Genomic DNA, 15,733 nt, shown 5'->3' with positions numbered 1-15,733 from the left:
CAGACATTAAAGTGCAGTATTTTTCAATTAGAGCTGACGAATTCAATCAAAATTCCATAGATTAGGATGAAATGAGGCATGGGTCATTTACAGGGGAATTTAATTGCAGAGCCATTAGACAAATAGTATATTTGCCATTCTCACATTATCCATCATTTTAGACATCAATAGAAGGAACAGCATCTTTACTAATACACCAGCACTTCCCAATCTCTGCCTGTAAACACTCCCTTTCCCCATAGCTCCTGATTATATCTGATTTCATTTAAAGCCATGGGGGATTATAAATGTTCATGCAATCAGGTTCATTAGGACTTCAAAAATCTCATTTCTGATTTGGATTGCTTTGCGCATCACCCGCCTAAGCGAAGCCTGTGCGATGCCTTAAAAAAAAAAAAAAAAATTATATATATATATAAATAAAAAAAAGCTGTTTCATTACCGGGGCCACTTCGGGGCTTGATTATCGCCCTCACGAGTCCCTGCTCAGCCACCGCGCAGGTTGCAGAGAGCAAAGCCCGGCTGCCCACCGGGACCCCACCCTCCCTCTCCATCCTTTGGGGGGGGACCCGATCCTGCGGAGGTTCCGAAAGGACCCCGAGGGGTGCGGGGGAGAAACACCCGACGGGTTGGCAAAGCCTTTTTGCGGGGGCTCCTTCATTCTCCCGGGCTGTTTAACCAGCTCCTTGCAGAAGGAGATGGGTTAGCATCAGGGCTGCTAAATTCCTATTATTTGGGAATTATTTTCGCTGCCGGCCAGGACGATCGGCGGTGTATTGCTGCAGGGTGGGAAAGGGAAGCGGACCAGCCCCGCCACAATCAAGAGGCGAAGAGCGGGGTCTCTGGCATTTTTGCTTTGATAGCACCTTATTGTTCACCGCTTTCCATAAAACACGCGCATCCAGATCGACTTACCAAAAAAAATCCCAACAAACCTCAAGCAAACAAACTCCAAAAAAATCCACCCCAGAAAAGCCTTCATTTCACCCCAATGTATGGTGTGCTCAGCGCTCTGTTAGCTGCCTCAGTAATTTAATTGGAATGAAACGTGAAAAATGTGTCATTTTTTTGAAGAATTTATGCATCGCTTCCTGGAAATCTCATTCTCTTAACTAGCAGCCTACTGCGTTCTGTTTAGCAGCCGTAATCGCATTTTTATGTGCCTCCATATTATAAGTTAATGTGACCTCCTGTCTTTAGCTACTGGGAGAAAAAAAAAATTAAAAAGTGATTATTTCCCATAACATCTGCATTAAAGCAAGGAGACGGCAGGAGGAAAATAATAAAAAAAAAAGTATACTCAAAGGCTTCTTTGCACCCCAAACTTGGCAACATCTACCCGCCCGAGGCATGCTCTCGTCCGCCGCCAGCAGAACGGCTCAAACCGAGGGGAAAAACCCCTATAAACCCTAAAAGTTTTTCTACGTTTCTCTCCTATTTTCCTATCCCTTTGACGGGTGTTTGTTCCCCCTCCGTGCCCCGTCCTGCCCCGCCGCCAGCCCCGCCGCGCCCATCCCCGCCGCCTCCGGCCGAGCGCAGGGTGCCCCCTGCCGGCATCAAGGAGCCGCGCAGACGCCCACGCGTGTCCGAGGCCGTGTATCTGTCCCCCCTTCATGCCCCTCCCATCTCCCCTCTGCCCTCCCAGCCCCCCTCGCCACAAACCTGCTTTTCCCTCCCCCCTCTTTAATGTGCCTTTTTTTTCCCTTACATGAGCCAAAATCCCAGATTTTTTTTTTTATTATTATTTTTTTAATTTGTTTTTTTGAGTGAGGTGGGTTCAGCCGCCTGGTGGGCCTCTATCTCCATTCAATCTTGCCTAATACTGATGTAACCCACATCATTCTCCCCAGTCACAAGAGATGAGGCACCGGCCTCTGGATTTGGCTGGTTCAAACACCCAGTGACTCAGCCAGGATGGTTTTCCTAAACTCCCCCTTCAGTCTCACCACCCCAGCACCCCACGGCCCCCTCGGCTCTGGGTGCTGAAACAAGCCACGAAGTGAAACAACCACTAAATTCCCAAAATCCCAGGTTTCAAGGAGCTGTCAGGCTTTGCCATGGAGCTTTGCTGTTGGGCATTCCCATGGGGTCCAGAGCCAGGGACCAAAGATGGGGACACAGGGGGCTTGAGGATGCCCTTGCACAGGGGTTCACAGCTGCAAGGGGGAGGGAAGCTGTTGAAACATGGAACCATTTTTGTTGGGAAAGAGCTCTGAGATCATCGAGTCCAAGTGTTAACCCAGCACTACCAAGGCTGCCACTAAACTGTGTCCCTCAGTACCACACCTTCATGGCTTTTAAATCCCTCCAAGGGACAGTGACTTCACCACTACCCTGGGCAGCCTGGAAGCTGCAGGTAGAAGCTGGGAACGGGGAATCTCCTTTCCCATTCCACATTTCCATACTTTCCAGTACTAGCTGTGGGAACTGCTGATTTATTTATATATGTCTTCCAATCTTGAGTGTAATTATGCAGCAGAACAATGTGGCAAATAGTTGAGGGCTGTGGCAGGGCATAAGGACAGATGGTCTTCTGAGGGGCACATGCACGTGCTTTGGTTTGACAGAAATTAATCTGGGGAACCTGTGGGTCAGGGAAAACAAATCCTTGCCCCTCCTGGTACTTTTTGACAAATCACAGTGTGAAATGAAAGCCCAAACTCCTCCATGTTGAGTTGCCACTGGGGCTTTCCAGCCCCTCTGTGTGCTGTCCTGGGGGCAGCGATGGGCACAGGAGGTGCTGGTGCATCCCTTAGACCATGGAGAGCTGGGAAAAATAGGGGACTGCATCACCCTGTCTCTAGTCCTGTGTGGAGAAAAAAGCTCTTCCTTGGGGGCGTCTACACAAAAAAAAAAAAAAAAAAAAAAAAATTAGGAGTCTATTTTATGGTCTATATTAATGCCTCTGGGTATTGCATCCTGCTAATGGCTCCTATGCTGCACTTCTGGTCCCACTTCTGCTTGTGCTCCTCACAGAGGGCATTTATCCAAGGAGATCTGGTGCCCACGTAGGCTGAGTTTAGTCACCTCCTTCATATTCTTGCCTTTGCACACCTGAGGAGCCCTGCAGAGATCCTTTGAAACAAGTTTTATTTATATCTGCTGCATCCTCAGAACTACTAATAATTTTATTACTCTTTATCATCTATTTAAAGCACAATTGCAAAAAAAAAAAAAAAATCTATACACAGTTACAGCTGAAAGCACATTTTAGTTACATTATAAGTCCCTGAAAAACAACAATTTATCATGAGAGGTGGCACTCTTTGGCCCAGCTGACAGCTCCTCGGCTCAGGACTCCCTGGGGCTCCAGCATCAGGTAATCCCACAGAACCTGGGGCTCTGACAGCTGGGATGAGGCAAAAGCATTTACTGCCCAACAGTTTCTGAATGGTGGAGCAGCATAAAAACTGCAGGCACCAGCCCCTGCCTGCCAGACAGCAAAGGGACCCACAGAATAGCTGGGGCTGCTGCAAAAAGAGGCAAGACATGAACATCGTTTGGTTTCATTTTGTTCCTGGTGAAGCCAGACAAACCAGAAAGGCTCTTGAGAGGGAGGTCTGAAGGCAAGAGGCAAGAAACCCATGGGTGATGCTTGCCCATGGGTTAGGGGGCAGTGCACTTCCTGAAAGACCAGACTGGATGGAGGATGCTCCTGCAAGCTCAGGCTGGATAGGGATTGCCCTGGGGATGCAGCCATGAAGGAGCCCAGCCTGGCTGCAGATGCTGAGAGCAGAGGGTGGTTTCTTCCTAGCAGCAACAGCCCCTCAGAAGGTGTTAGAAATGGCATAGAAGTGATCTGCTTGTTTCTGAGCCTGGGAATAAAAATAATTTCTCACATTCCCCAGAGAGAGCTGAAGAACTTTATTGGTATTTTGGCAGCCAGCCCCCTTGCAGCCAAGCCCCCCAAACCAAAGACCTGGGGGCAAGGCAGACACCTGAGATAATTTGATGTCAGGCTGGCTGTACCTGTTGAACAACTGGGATCAAGCTTTCTAAAACCAACTTAGTGGTGTGGGCTTCTGCCAGGCAGTGATACAGCTCTGGGTTTGCTTCCAGGTGTTTATCATGTCCCAGGTGAGGGAATGGAGCTTTTGGTATTGATGGAGGGATGCAAAGCTGCTGAGAGGAATCAGGTGTGCAGTGATGCCCCTTTCTTCCCCCACTCACCTGAAGTTTGGGTGGGTAAAAAAGTTTCTCAGTGGGTAAAACTCCCTTCTAGGGGCTCAGCTGTCCCTGCCAAATCCCAAGCACTGCCTCACCTGGAACACCTCCTCTGGAATGGCCTTGGTCCTCTTCTCAGAGATGGGGATCTGTGAGTAGGAATTGAAGACGACATGTCCAGCCTAAAGGATGGAATTCCTTAGGGCAGAGGCTGTTTGGGGGTTAGTTCCTTGGGGAAGGCAGGAGGCCACATCTTCTGGGAGGGATGGTTGAGCAGCAGCTGGACAGGTTGGTGGGGCCCCTGGTCTCTGCGGAGGGTGGCACTCCACAGGGTGCAGAGCAGCGGGGAGAGGCCATGGGTGCTGATGCCATTGACATCTGCTCCCTGCTGCAGGAGGAATTGCACCAAGCTGGCACTGGCTGCCCCACATGCCCCGTGCAAGGGGCTCCTCTGCCTCTCATCCCAGGCTTCTACACCAGCAATGTGGGCAGCCAGCAGCCGACAGAGCTTCAGGCAGCCCTCACCCAGTGCCTGCCCACAGAGGACACTGGGGGCTGTCTCTTCCAATGCATTGAGTCCATTGACTCATGCCATGGGCACGGCCATAGGGCCAGTGCCTGGCAGCCACATGCAGTGCTGTGTCCCCTCATTGGGCAGGTCAGTGGTGGCCCCATGTCTCAGCAGAAGCTTGGAGGATCTGCAAACATGTGGGGAGGCTGGGGGGAGCATGGCATGGATGGGCTTGGAGGGGCATGGGCTGGAGTGGGGGGCATGGAGATCAATGGAGTAGGAGGCAGTGTGGGGTGAGGATAGGGATCAGGCTGGAGCTGTGCTCCTATGGGTGTTGTGGCACCCAAAGATTTTGGAAAGGAGCAGCAGAGGCTGGAGAGGGTGATTCTGTGCCCACCATGGAGGTGGTGTTGGTGGCAGCTTGGCCAATAGACATTGCCCTCTTGCCCTTGACCAGCACCATTCATGTAGGGCCATTCCTGAGTGTCCTTGACTGGTCCTGAACACCCTGATGATCCTCGATCACCTCATCCGCCCTGACTACCCTGAACCACCAGGGTCCCATCACCTTAGACCCAGCAGGGAATGGTGATCCTTGCCCTGGGTGTGCAGGTGCTTGGGCAGTGAGGGGGGGTGCCTGTGGGTAGCCATGCCAGCTGGGTCTGTCCTGTCTTCCTGGGGGTGAGTCAGGCATCCAGCCATAATGAGGCTGTAGGGTAATGGGTCCCTTTTTGCCACCAACTTGTCATTTTCAGTTTCATCTCCTGGCACAGGTGCTGGCATTATGCAGATGACGTAGATAATCCCAGTTCTTGGCTGACATCCTCCTTCTCAGCTCTGAACCACTGCCTCCACCTTAATCTGGGCTAGGGCCAAGCTGATGGGGAGAGAAATGCCAGGGCTGGTGCTGCTCAATGTCACTGCCTGGGCAGGGCTGTGGGAGCTGGGTCAGCATGGCAGGCTGAGGAGTGATTTTTGGAGGGGGGGAAGAACCCCTGTGCTGTCCAGGGAGACTTTAAAAGTGTGGCAGATGCTGCTGAGGAGGTGGGCAGAGCCATCCTCCAGTGGCTGGTTGGAGTCTAAGGAGGTGCATCAACATTTAACCCCCTCTGCCTGGTTTATTTTATTTTCCTCTAAAAAGCCTTTTTTTTTTTTTTTTTTTTTTTTTTTTTAGCTCAGGTGTCACCCATAGCCCTAAATGAGGTGCTAGGCTGGCACAGAAGTGAAACAAGGGGGGAGCTGAGGAGAAGTGGAGTCCCCACGGGACCCTCCACCCCCCCTTCAGCAGGAGGGATGGGGAAGGAGAGCAAGGATGGTACCAGTGAATTGCTTGTTTTTCCTGGCCCAGATGAATGCTAACATATGTGAGAGAAGAAATAGTAAAATAAACATAAAACATAAAATAAACCTGCAGCATCATCTCCACCCAGGTTTGACAGCAGCTGCTGAGATGTTTCCTGTCCTCGGTGGTGTGGGATCTGCATATCCCTCCCTGGGCTGCATCTCCCATGGGCATTAATCCTGAATTTGCCTGGAGAAGCTCCTGTGGGGCCAGGCTGGAGCTGCAGCCTTTGCAGGTACAATTCTGAGGGATCCATAGCATGGGGATGCAGTTGCAGGGGAGCAGATTGAGCGTGGGGTTATCCCAGTCTCCACATCTTCAGATCCTTTCTCTCCAATTCCCCTTTTACCTAAAATGTGCCAAATTCTATCCTGAAGAAATGGTTTGTCTCGATGAGGTTTTTCTGGGGCTTGTGGTCTGCTGCTGGTCAGTAAAACTTTGTTGGAGAGGGTTTGTTGCTGGACAAATCACACCACAACTCAATTATGCTCATCAGCCTTGCCAGCAGGTGTTTGTAGCCCTAATTATAATGACTTTTGGGACTTCTCTGGGTTAGTTTAATCCTAACATAGTTCTGGCACTCTAAAATACCATATTCTGGGCAAACCAAGGAATGATTCTGCAAGGCAAAATGGAAAAAAAATAATTTCTGACTTGAGTGCAATCTATTTTTTCTAATAGATCACAATTAAAGCATCTCTGCTCCTTCCCAGACAAGGAGGCAGCTGTTGGTGCAGAACCTGGGCACAAGGGCTGGTTTTGGCAAGCACTGTGTATTGATGCCAGGGCTGAAGATCTACATCTGTGTAGGCAAGAGAGAGGTAATATTCCCTTACCCTTAATTTCCAGGTATGAATTTTCCAGGTATGAGCAGATGGGAGTTCTTTCCCTCTGGGTCTCCTGCTCAGACATCCCAAACATTCTTCTAGAAACAGAAGGGTAGAAAGCCCACCCATCCCAGATGCTATTTTCCTGAAGGTTTCTTTTTATTTATTACCAAGTTCAGTGGCTAAATTGCTGAAAGAAATCTGAATATTTCTATATTGAATTTCCCCCCTTGCAGACAGGGAATGCTAGTGAGGGCCTATAAATACAGGGTGATGTTCTCCAGGTAATGGGAATGGTGGGCTCTGGAGAGGAACACAGAATCACAGAATTAGCCAGGTTGGAAAAGTCCTCTGAGTTCATCAAGTCCAGCCCTTAACACATCCTCTCATTTGGACGGATGGGCTGCCAGCAGGGCATGGGTGGATGCCATTCAGGTTTGCTGGCCACATACTCTTTTTTCAGCATCTGCTCTCTGCTGAGGAACTGATGCTCTAACACCTTGCCAGCATTTCTGGCCTCTTGGTATTTTATTAGCACCCTGTTGTTTGCCCTTGAATGAGACTAAAACCCCACTAAACAAGGCTCAGCAATGGCTTGCTGCTTTTTGAGGTCTCCTCTCCAGTTTGCTAAGAATATTGCAAGAAGAAGAATATAGATACAGGGTGGAAAAGCAAACAAACCAGTTTGTTTTTTATCCAGTCAGGTACCATCAACCTGGCTGAGCAGCTCCCAAGTGGCAGTGAGACCCTCAAAGAGCCCTCACAAGCAGTTCTGCCTGATTTTGATTACTCTAAACTCACTTTCAAACCTTTCCTAACTCACTTGTGGGTGATGGGTAACCCACCTGAATGCTTTCTTACTTGGGCATGTTACTTGTTAGGTCAAAATCACATTAATTTGTGATAAGAGGTCAGGGTGGCGGAGGCTGTAGTAAAATTCCTGTCCCAAAAACTTGCTCAGACCCTCAGTTTTTTGAAGGAAAAATCCCTTGTTCAGCTTTCTCTCCCATCCCTTGGGTCAGAGCAAATCTTTTCCCGCCTTTGTTTGGTTCTTTTTCATGGACAGTGGCCATCTTTCCATCTCTTTGTGACTTATTTCAGTATTGATCCCACCTGGAAAAAATATCCTGGCTCTGGATGCAAGGATTATTCATATTAATTTATTACAAGAAGGAGAAAGGAGGCCTATTCTTCTTTCAAAGATGGAAAAATCTTTTTGGACACTGGTGAAACTGGTGCTGAAGGCTGGTGTAGGTAGTGCTGGCACTGGGCAAATGCCAGCCCCAAGGCATTGCTCTCCATGCTGGCCCTGCTAAAATTTGCTGATTTGTGGGTGCTCCTCTGCATGAGCCTTTGTCCTGGCACAGCAACTGAGCAAGCAGCTTGTCCAAGGATTGGGACAGGCTCTGTGCCCATTTTGGGACTTTTTATTTTTTGCTCAGAGCCCATTGAGGCACCTGCCTTCCCTGGTGTGGGGATGAGTTCCTAAAATTAGGGCTCTGGATGCTCCAGGTGTTGTATTTTGGCAGAGGATGCATTTTGGCAGTAGATGTTGCTAAATGCTGGCTTTTAAGAGTCCCTGCCTTTATTTATTTGTAGTAAGCTTCCTCCTTGCAGCACGTCCAGGCTGATGCTGCCACAGGGCTGGGTCCAAGAGCAGCAGGTCAGTGCCCATCTCCCTGGTGTCTGGTAACCTTGCTATCTTGATAGAGTTGTCTTTTTAGGCACCTGCCTTCCTGCTTTCCTGTTTTCCACCAGTTCCTCCCATGATGAACCGTACTCATCCAACATCCTCTAAGCAAACCCTGTCCCATTTCCCTAAGCTGGCTGCTCTTGTGCTTACTCCCTACCCCACTAGTTCTTGCACGGAGCTCCTTGGATACTGTCTTCTCCTTCATTGACTCATTTTGCCCATCATTTTGCCCAGAGAAGTTGTGGAGTTCCATCAATGTTCAAGGTTAGGTGGAACTAGTTTAAAGGTCTCTCCCAACCCAACCCAGTCTGTGATTCCCCAATCTTGACATTTCTCTCCCATCTCTTGGGGCTGGAGCATGGGAACCAGAAAACAACTCTGGTTTAAGCTCCCAGTGCAGAGAGAAAGCTCAAGAAGTGACTGGAAGGGCCATAAGCCCAAGCTGCACAGAGGCAGGGGTGACATCTTCTTTCTCCTGGGGAAGGCAAGCCCTGAGGGGTTTCTCTCCAGAGAAATTTCTCTCCCTGGTTGCACAGTCAACCTGAGATTTTCAGGGAGTTTTTTCCACCTTGCAGATCTAAAGGAGAACTCTACCACCATGGTAGTGTTCACCATCCCTTCTGCTGTGAGTACCACAATGTGAGGCAGGGTATACAACCCCCATCCTTGTGATGTGCCTTCCCACTGCCCTGTGCCTGCTCTTGTCCCCAGCACCACCAGGAGACCTGAGACTCGTCTCTCCCCCTCAATTATTTTTATTTAATTTTTTTTTTTGGGTGTCAATAAAGGCAAACTCCTTTAATCATCCCAGCTTTAAGAGGGAAACAGGAGAGCGCCAGGGAGAGAGTGTAGTGAATTTAGAGACTCATCTTACCCCACCATGTTAATTATCTCTGCTGTAAAAAAGAGGTCAAGGAGAGGAACTCTACTAAATAGGCCGGCATTGGCATGAACAGCTCCTAAAGTGAAGAAGGTAAGACTGAACTTTACTGGAACTTTTTTTTTTCCCCATCTCTTCAAAAAGCATCTAGATTAAAGCTCTGATATCCTTTTTGTTGAAATCTCATGGATTCTGAAGCTCAAATGGCTGGAAGGAAGCCCAGATAATTTTTTTTTATCCCAGTCACTGAGACGCTCAAAGGTTTTAAGTCCTGCCCCTACGGTGAATTGCCGAGTAGATGGGAATACAGAAGAACCTGGCACATAGGTGTTCTGGCCATTGTTATCAAGAGGGAGAAAAATAAAATAGCTCTCTATGTAGGTCAATGACCTGCTCTTTATTGCCAGTAAAAAATTAAGGATGACCTAAAATCTACTACTCAAAAAAAAAAAAAATTAATAACATTTTCAAAAAGAGCAAGGTAAAGTAGTCCTCCCCCTAATCAAAGAGGAAATGTTTGTGTTACCTAAAGGTTGACCTCCTCAGTCTCTAACTTTAGCAAAGTCTTTGTGGTTGAAAAAGCAGTGGTCGAAACCTCAAAACCTGTCTGAAATGTCTATTAATTTTTGATCTTTCAAGGGAGTTGCCTTAGTTATTATTTAACCCCCATAGTGTCAGGTAACACAGTTAAGGGGTTCTCAGTATTTCCATTATAAAGCACAAATATTCAGGGCTTATAACTCAGCTGTTTCCATGTTGTGTATTTCTGTTCCCTACGTGCTGGCTCTCCTGCCATCCCCCTCCATCCTTTGAGTGGAAATAATATGTAAATCTGTGACAGAAGCTTATTTTAAATATATGGGTGTGGGTTTTTTTCCCCAATCTGGTAAGCCCCTGACTGAACCCAGGATACCTGGGCCTCTGTGGGCCATGGAGCCCTCTCCATGTACCAGATTGGTTTCTGCCCATCTCTGTGGGGCAATTGATGCCCTAAAATACCTGCTCAGGGTGTTTAGCATGGTTCAGGGTTCGAAGACCAAAGGTTTTAAGCTCAAAAAGAATTAAATTCAGCTCCCTATTAATGATGAGGGCTGCTTGTAGGGCTGCATCCTCCCTTATCCACTCCACTTCATCCAGCCCTTGTCACACCCTCGGTTAATTTTTAGATTTAAGCAAAATTTGCTTAATATCTGATTTTTGGCTGTCTTGCAGAGGTTCTTATTTATGAGGTGGGCTGGAGCTAATAATGTCTGAAAACCTTTTCTTCTCTGGCTGCTTTTCTTTTGCAGAGCTCTTTCCCTAATGCCTGGCCTACAACAGACTGGACCCGTAGTGAGAACTTTGCCTTCCCCACCTCCTTCTCGTTAAGCTTTCTGGCTGCTAAAGGGGAGAGGATTGAAGCCAGGGTGGCTTTTCACTGAAGCTGGCAGGTGATGAGATTCACTAAGACCCTAAGCAGTTTCATCAGGATATCAAGGTGCTGAGCTCTTTACAAAAAAATATTTTAAAAAATCCCAGTACCCTGGCTATAATGATTCAGGCACTTAGACTCCTACTGAGACCTGTGTGTGTGAAACTCTTGTTTTTTCAAGGCAACATTTGTGCCTGTTTCAGTGTGATGCTGACCCAGAGTGAGAAGGGAGCAGACATCCATGGCTGAGCTTTAACCCCAGCTGGCTGAGCTTTAACCCCAGCTACAAACTAAGGTGAGTCTGTATGTGGCTGGAACAGGGCACAGAGGTGTAACTTGTCCCCCCCGACACCATCCCTTTGGTTCAGTCCTGAGGCTGGGATTTTGGGAGTGGGTGCTCTGATTAGGACTGACATCCCTTGTGGATGGGGTGAGGGATGCAGGAAGATGGGGTAACCCAAGTAGCCCATGACTGACCCATCCTGAGCACCTCCCAGCAGAAAGCATGCTGGATCTGGGATGTGGGACATGACAATTTTTAGAGAAAAATCATCAGGAAAGGAAGAAGGAAAAGCCTGTGGAGCTGGGTTGGACTGGAAAGGAGACCTGTGCCATGTAATGTGCCTGGCACCAAAATGTCACTTTTTGGATATGCTGATGGAGGAGATGTGGGAAGCCTTGCTGGGGACCAGGACATCTTTTTTTTTGCACCCCACAGAGATAAAAATGCTGAAGTACATGCAAAGGGGACATGGGCAGGGGTTGTCAGTGGGAGGGATGCAGTGGGAGAGATGGTGCAAAGGTGCAGCAGGGCCATCCCCTTGTTGTTGCTCAGGTTGGGCTCAGTCTCGTGGTCCAGCAGCATCTGGAGGCAGTCAGGGTACCCCCCTGGCAGGCTGCATGCAGGGCTCCCAGCCCCCCAAGTGCCAAGGCAGGGTCAGCACCACAATGCAGGAGGTGCATCAGGAAGGTGATGCCACCATGGATGGCAGAGAGGGACAGTGGAGTGGTCACCTCCTGCTGGGGCTCCAGTGACCACAGCCCTGTGGGAGGAGGGACAGGGATAATGCTGGTCCATGGGGGGCGCTCAGGGGATGCACTGTGGATGTCCCTGCCTCCTGCACACCAGCTCTGCCAATAAACCAGATCAAGAGGCTGCTTTTTCCTTTTTTTCTGTTAGCTTCCTGGCAACTTTGGGGGTTTCAGAGAGGCTGCTCAAGGGAGGGGGGCTCCTCCAAGTGCTGTTGGCAGGAGGGGAAGAAAAAAGCCCCTGGGTGCCTGGATGTCCAGGTGTGGGATAAGACAAGGAGATGTGGTGCTTCAGGACATGGTTTGGTGGTGGCTTTGGCTTTGCTGGTTGGACTTGGTGATCCTAAAGGTCTTTTCCAGCCAAAACCGTTCAATGAATCTACAATTCCATGATTTCGTATGGCATGAGCTGGGTAAATCAATTCTCTGCCAGCAACCAGGGAGGCTGGGGACCCTCTGTGCCAGATTTCAGTGGCAGGAGCTAAAAGGAAGCTCAGGAATTCACAAGCTGCACCAAGGAGAAGAGAAAACCCACTTGTCTGGGCCTGAAGGCACCCAAGCTGGATGGGAGCACAGTGGGAGGGTGATGCAAGGCTGGGCATGGGATGACCTGGGTTTGGACTCAGCTGGAGCAAAGCATCATCTTTCCCAGCAGCTCCAGGAGCATCAGGAGATGCTTGCTGCCCAGTGAGCGTCTGGGACCATGGGGAGCATCAGAGCTTGGGAGGCATCACGTGCCACCACCCTGGAAGCATCTTCTTCCTTCCAGATCAGACCAGGCTGCTCTTCCTGAGCCGCTGGATGGAGTATTTGGGCTGGGAGACCTCTTGCAAGCACTCCTGAGCCACGGAGCCCCTCATCCCATTTGGGAAAAACACGTGGATGCACACTTTTCCCCGCCCCACCAGTGGGTTAGTAAGTGCAAAAGAGAAGAAAATAACAAAAGAAAGTATTGAATATTTATGACTGGGTCAGCAGGGCACTGTCAGCTTGCCAGAAACCAGACACCTCAGAAACAGGCTCTATAGAAGCAGCATTAGGCATTAAAATCCATGGCACTTCCCCTATGTAGGGTTAGTAAATACCTGTTGGTTTATTTTTTCCGGACTGGCCTTTAGTGGAAAAGGCTGGTGTGAAGTCTGTAAGATGCCTGGCTTCTCACCTGCCATTCCAGCTCGTTTTTACTGATCAAAAAAAAGCAGGTTGACATCTTGATAGTAGTATTAAACAGTCATCACCTCGAGGCTTCCCAGGTGTCCCGTGACCAGGGCTGTGTAAAACTTGGTGGCAGGAGTGGGAAGCAGTAGAGGATGCTCCAAATCCAACTGGAGGAAATCTGTAGCTTTTCTGTCCCAGGTCCTGGTAACTCGCCCATTCCAGTGCTTCCTCTATGTGTGTAGGTCCTGGCTGGGAGGATAAATGAGCTTTTATAGTTCATTGTTTCCATCCTCCTGGGCTCATTGGCTAATTATAATCCAGTTAAGGGTCTATTGTGGTATTTATAGCTCCATCAGGGTCAGATGATAACAGGCAGGAGATACAATGAGGGTCACTATGCTGGTTGGGGTCAGCACCTCTGAGATTAAATTGCTGGTTTAAGTGCAGGCAGCAGCTTGGGACATGGGCCTTCAGACTGGAAGGAAAGTGCTGTCTGCCATTCAGGGGGTAAAACAAAAAAGAAATTTAGTCAGCTCCTGTCTGCCTAGCCCCAATATAACTTTCCTGGTGTGCTCTGAGCTCTGATGAAGTGTTTTTCATTCTCTGCCCAGTGCTGTCTTTTTTTTTTTTTTTTTTTTTTCTTTAAGACACTCATACCTGTCTCCAGTCTCATGGTTCCTATGTGGAAAAGCCTGGTGGCCAACCTGGTGCTGGTGTCTCCACAGGGATAAAAAAGACAGGGGTGCATGAACCCTCCTGGGTTCCTGGCCTGGCCAGTGCCCTGGGGAGCCAGAGCCCGGGCTTGGCCATGTCCTGAAGTGGGGACAGATGCCAGCCCAGCATTCCCACTCTTCCTGTGCCCGTGCTTGTGGCTTCTTTCCTCAAGGTCACCGGAGAAGCTGGAAACAGGGACAAGAACAGACCTCTGCATCTTGTGACTTGGAGGCTCTGGGTGACACAATCCCCCTGCCCTGAAGAATAAGCAGGATCAAAGTGGATCTTGGTATAGATGCTGAATTCAGCTGGAGCAACCAGACAGCTGGAATGCTTCCTGTTCTCTCCCTGAGGAGTCAGCCTGGAGCTGACAGAAATACTTAGGACCTTCTCCATAGCTCTGTGCAAGCAGGGACCTTGCAGGTGACCATGAGGATCCCTGGGCGAGCACATCCAGGCTGTCACTCACCTAACATTTCTTTTTGGGTCTCCTCAGTGTGGCTGCAGTGACATCCAGCCATCTGGCCCCAGAGACTTTGGGAAATGCATGAGGCCACAAAAAATAGCCCAGCATGGGGTTGTGTCAAGCTGGAGGACACTGACTTAGGGTCCTTGTATAATATAACCCGTTGTGTAAATGAGGTTGACTTCAAATGAGGTCCCTGTTCACCTGCAGCTGCAGCGGGACCTAATTTGAGGTCTCCCTCCATGGTCTTTCCTGTTTTCTTCTCCCCTCTGACCTCAAGGCTGGCCTTCCCACCTGGCTTGCTGACCACAGCAACTTGGTTGGTTTGTAACCCCCAAATCCCACCATCTTCCTCTCTTCTTTTACCGGTAGTTGCTCTTCTGCAGCCTTTGCCTGCCCCTTCAGGTATCCATTCTGGTATCAACTGAACCACTTCCATATCTCCTGGGTTCCCTTAGCCAGTGCAGGAGAAGGTTCTGGAGACGTAGGGAGCAGCACAGACCAGGATGATTTTCCATAGAGATTTGTCCTGGGTGGTGTTTGCTTAGCCCAGGCTCCCTCCCTGTCTCTGCCTGTCAGGAGCCTGGTGATGTTTCAGGGGCTGTGTGGAGGAATCCTGCCTCCCCATGCCCTCCCTCTCCCCAGGAATTGCCTCCCGTTCACAGCACCCACACCTCCCCACTGGCACCCAGGGATATTTAGCAGGGAGCCTAGACTTTTCCTGCCAGACACTGGCTATTTATGCAAAGGATGTGTGGATGTGCCTGGCATTAAACTGCTGTTGAGGCTGTGTTGAAATACCCCATGACCCTTTCTCACCTGCCTTTTAATCAGCACTCATTTGCACAGAACACTCGTGCTCAGGTTGGTTAATGACAGGATTGACAGCATCACCAAATGAGAGGGTTAAACCACAGCCAGGGTTGGTGCCAGGAGGCAGAAAATATCCTCATGTAGTTGAGCCTGAGCTCCTGCCAGCCAAGTCAAGTGCTACTTCCACCACAAACAGCAAGTGATGTCAGGATGAAATGATGTTCCCATGTTTTTCAGGGGAATGCTGCCAGACAGGCAGGAGGGATTTACTGAAGGGAGGAGCTGGCAGCCAGGACACCTGAGAAGCATCCTGGTGTCCCCTTTTTGGCAGTGGTTTTGAGAAGTGAAGGAAGGTGGGAACCCCTCTGCCACACTGAGCAGCCTCAGGTACATCACCTCTCCTCCAGCATCCCTGTGCATTGGCACCCTCAGTGTCCTGAGTCTGCAACCAGTTAAGCCAGGGATCAGTAAAGGTGTTCCTACCCAGGATTGGGTCCCCAATGCTGACAAGGATGAGCACTTCATTAGCAGCAACCTCACACACATTAATCTCTACTTGTGGGGGTAGCATCTTAACCTTCTCCCTGCGTGCGGCTGTTTGCAGAGTACACCTCATTTAACAAAACATTAAGCATTTTACTTCCTCAGATCAAGTGTATCTATTAATAATGACTTAAATTGCCTGCTCTGGCTTCACATTATGAGGAAAACTCATTCCTGGGACA

General features: G+C 49.2%; 1 protein-coding gene across 1 annotated transcript; it reads right to left on the bottom strand.

The window, feature by feature from the left end:
• Positions 1-4,226: 4,226 nt before the first annotated feature.
• Positions 4,227-13,232, bottom strand: ASB18 (ankyrin repeat and SOCS box containing 18). Its single transcript, XM_071746215.1, is given in 9 exon segments — positions 4,227-4,385; positions 4,388-4,757; positions 4,759-4,813; positions 4,816-4,881; positions 11,624-11,710; positions 11,713-11,876; positions 12,994-13,052; positions 13,054-13,184; positions 13,187-13,232. Coding segments are annotated over 9 exon segments (1,137 nt in total).
• Between the last annotated feature and the right edge of the window lie 2,501 nt (positions 13,233-15,733).

The sequence above is a fragment of the Heliangelus exortis genome, chromosome 6 (genome assembly GCF_036169615.1).
Source record: "Heliangelus exortis chromosome 6, bHelExo1.hap1, whole genome shotgun sequence".
NCBI classification, from domain to species: Eukaryota; Metazoa; Chordata; class Aves; order Apodiformes; family Trochilidae; genus Heliangelus; species Heliangelus exortis.
Note: the sequence above shows the minus strand (reverse complement) of the source record. Positions and strands in the feature narration are given on the sequence as shown.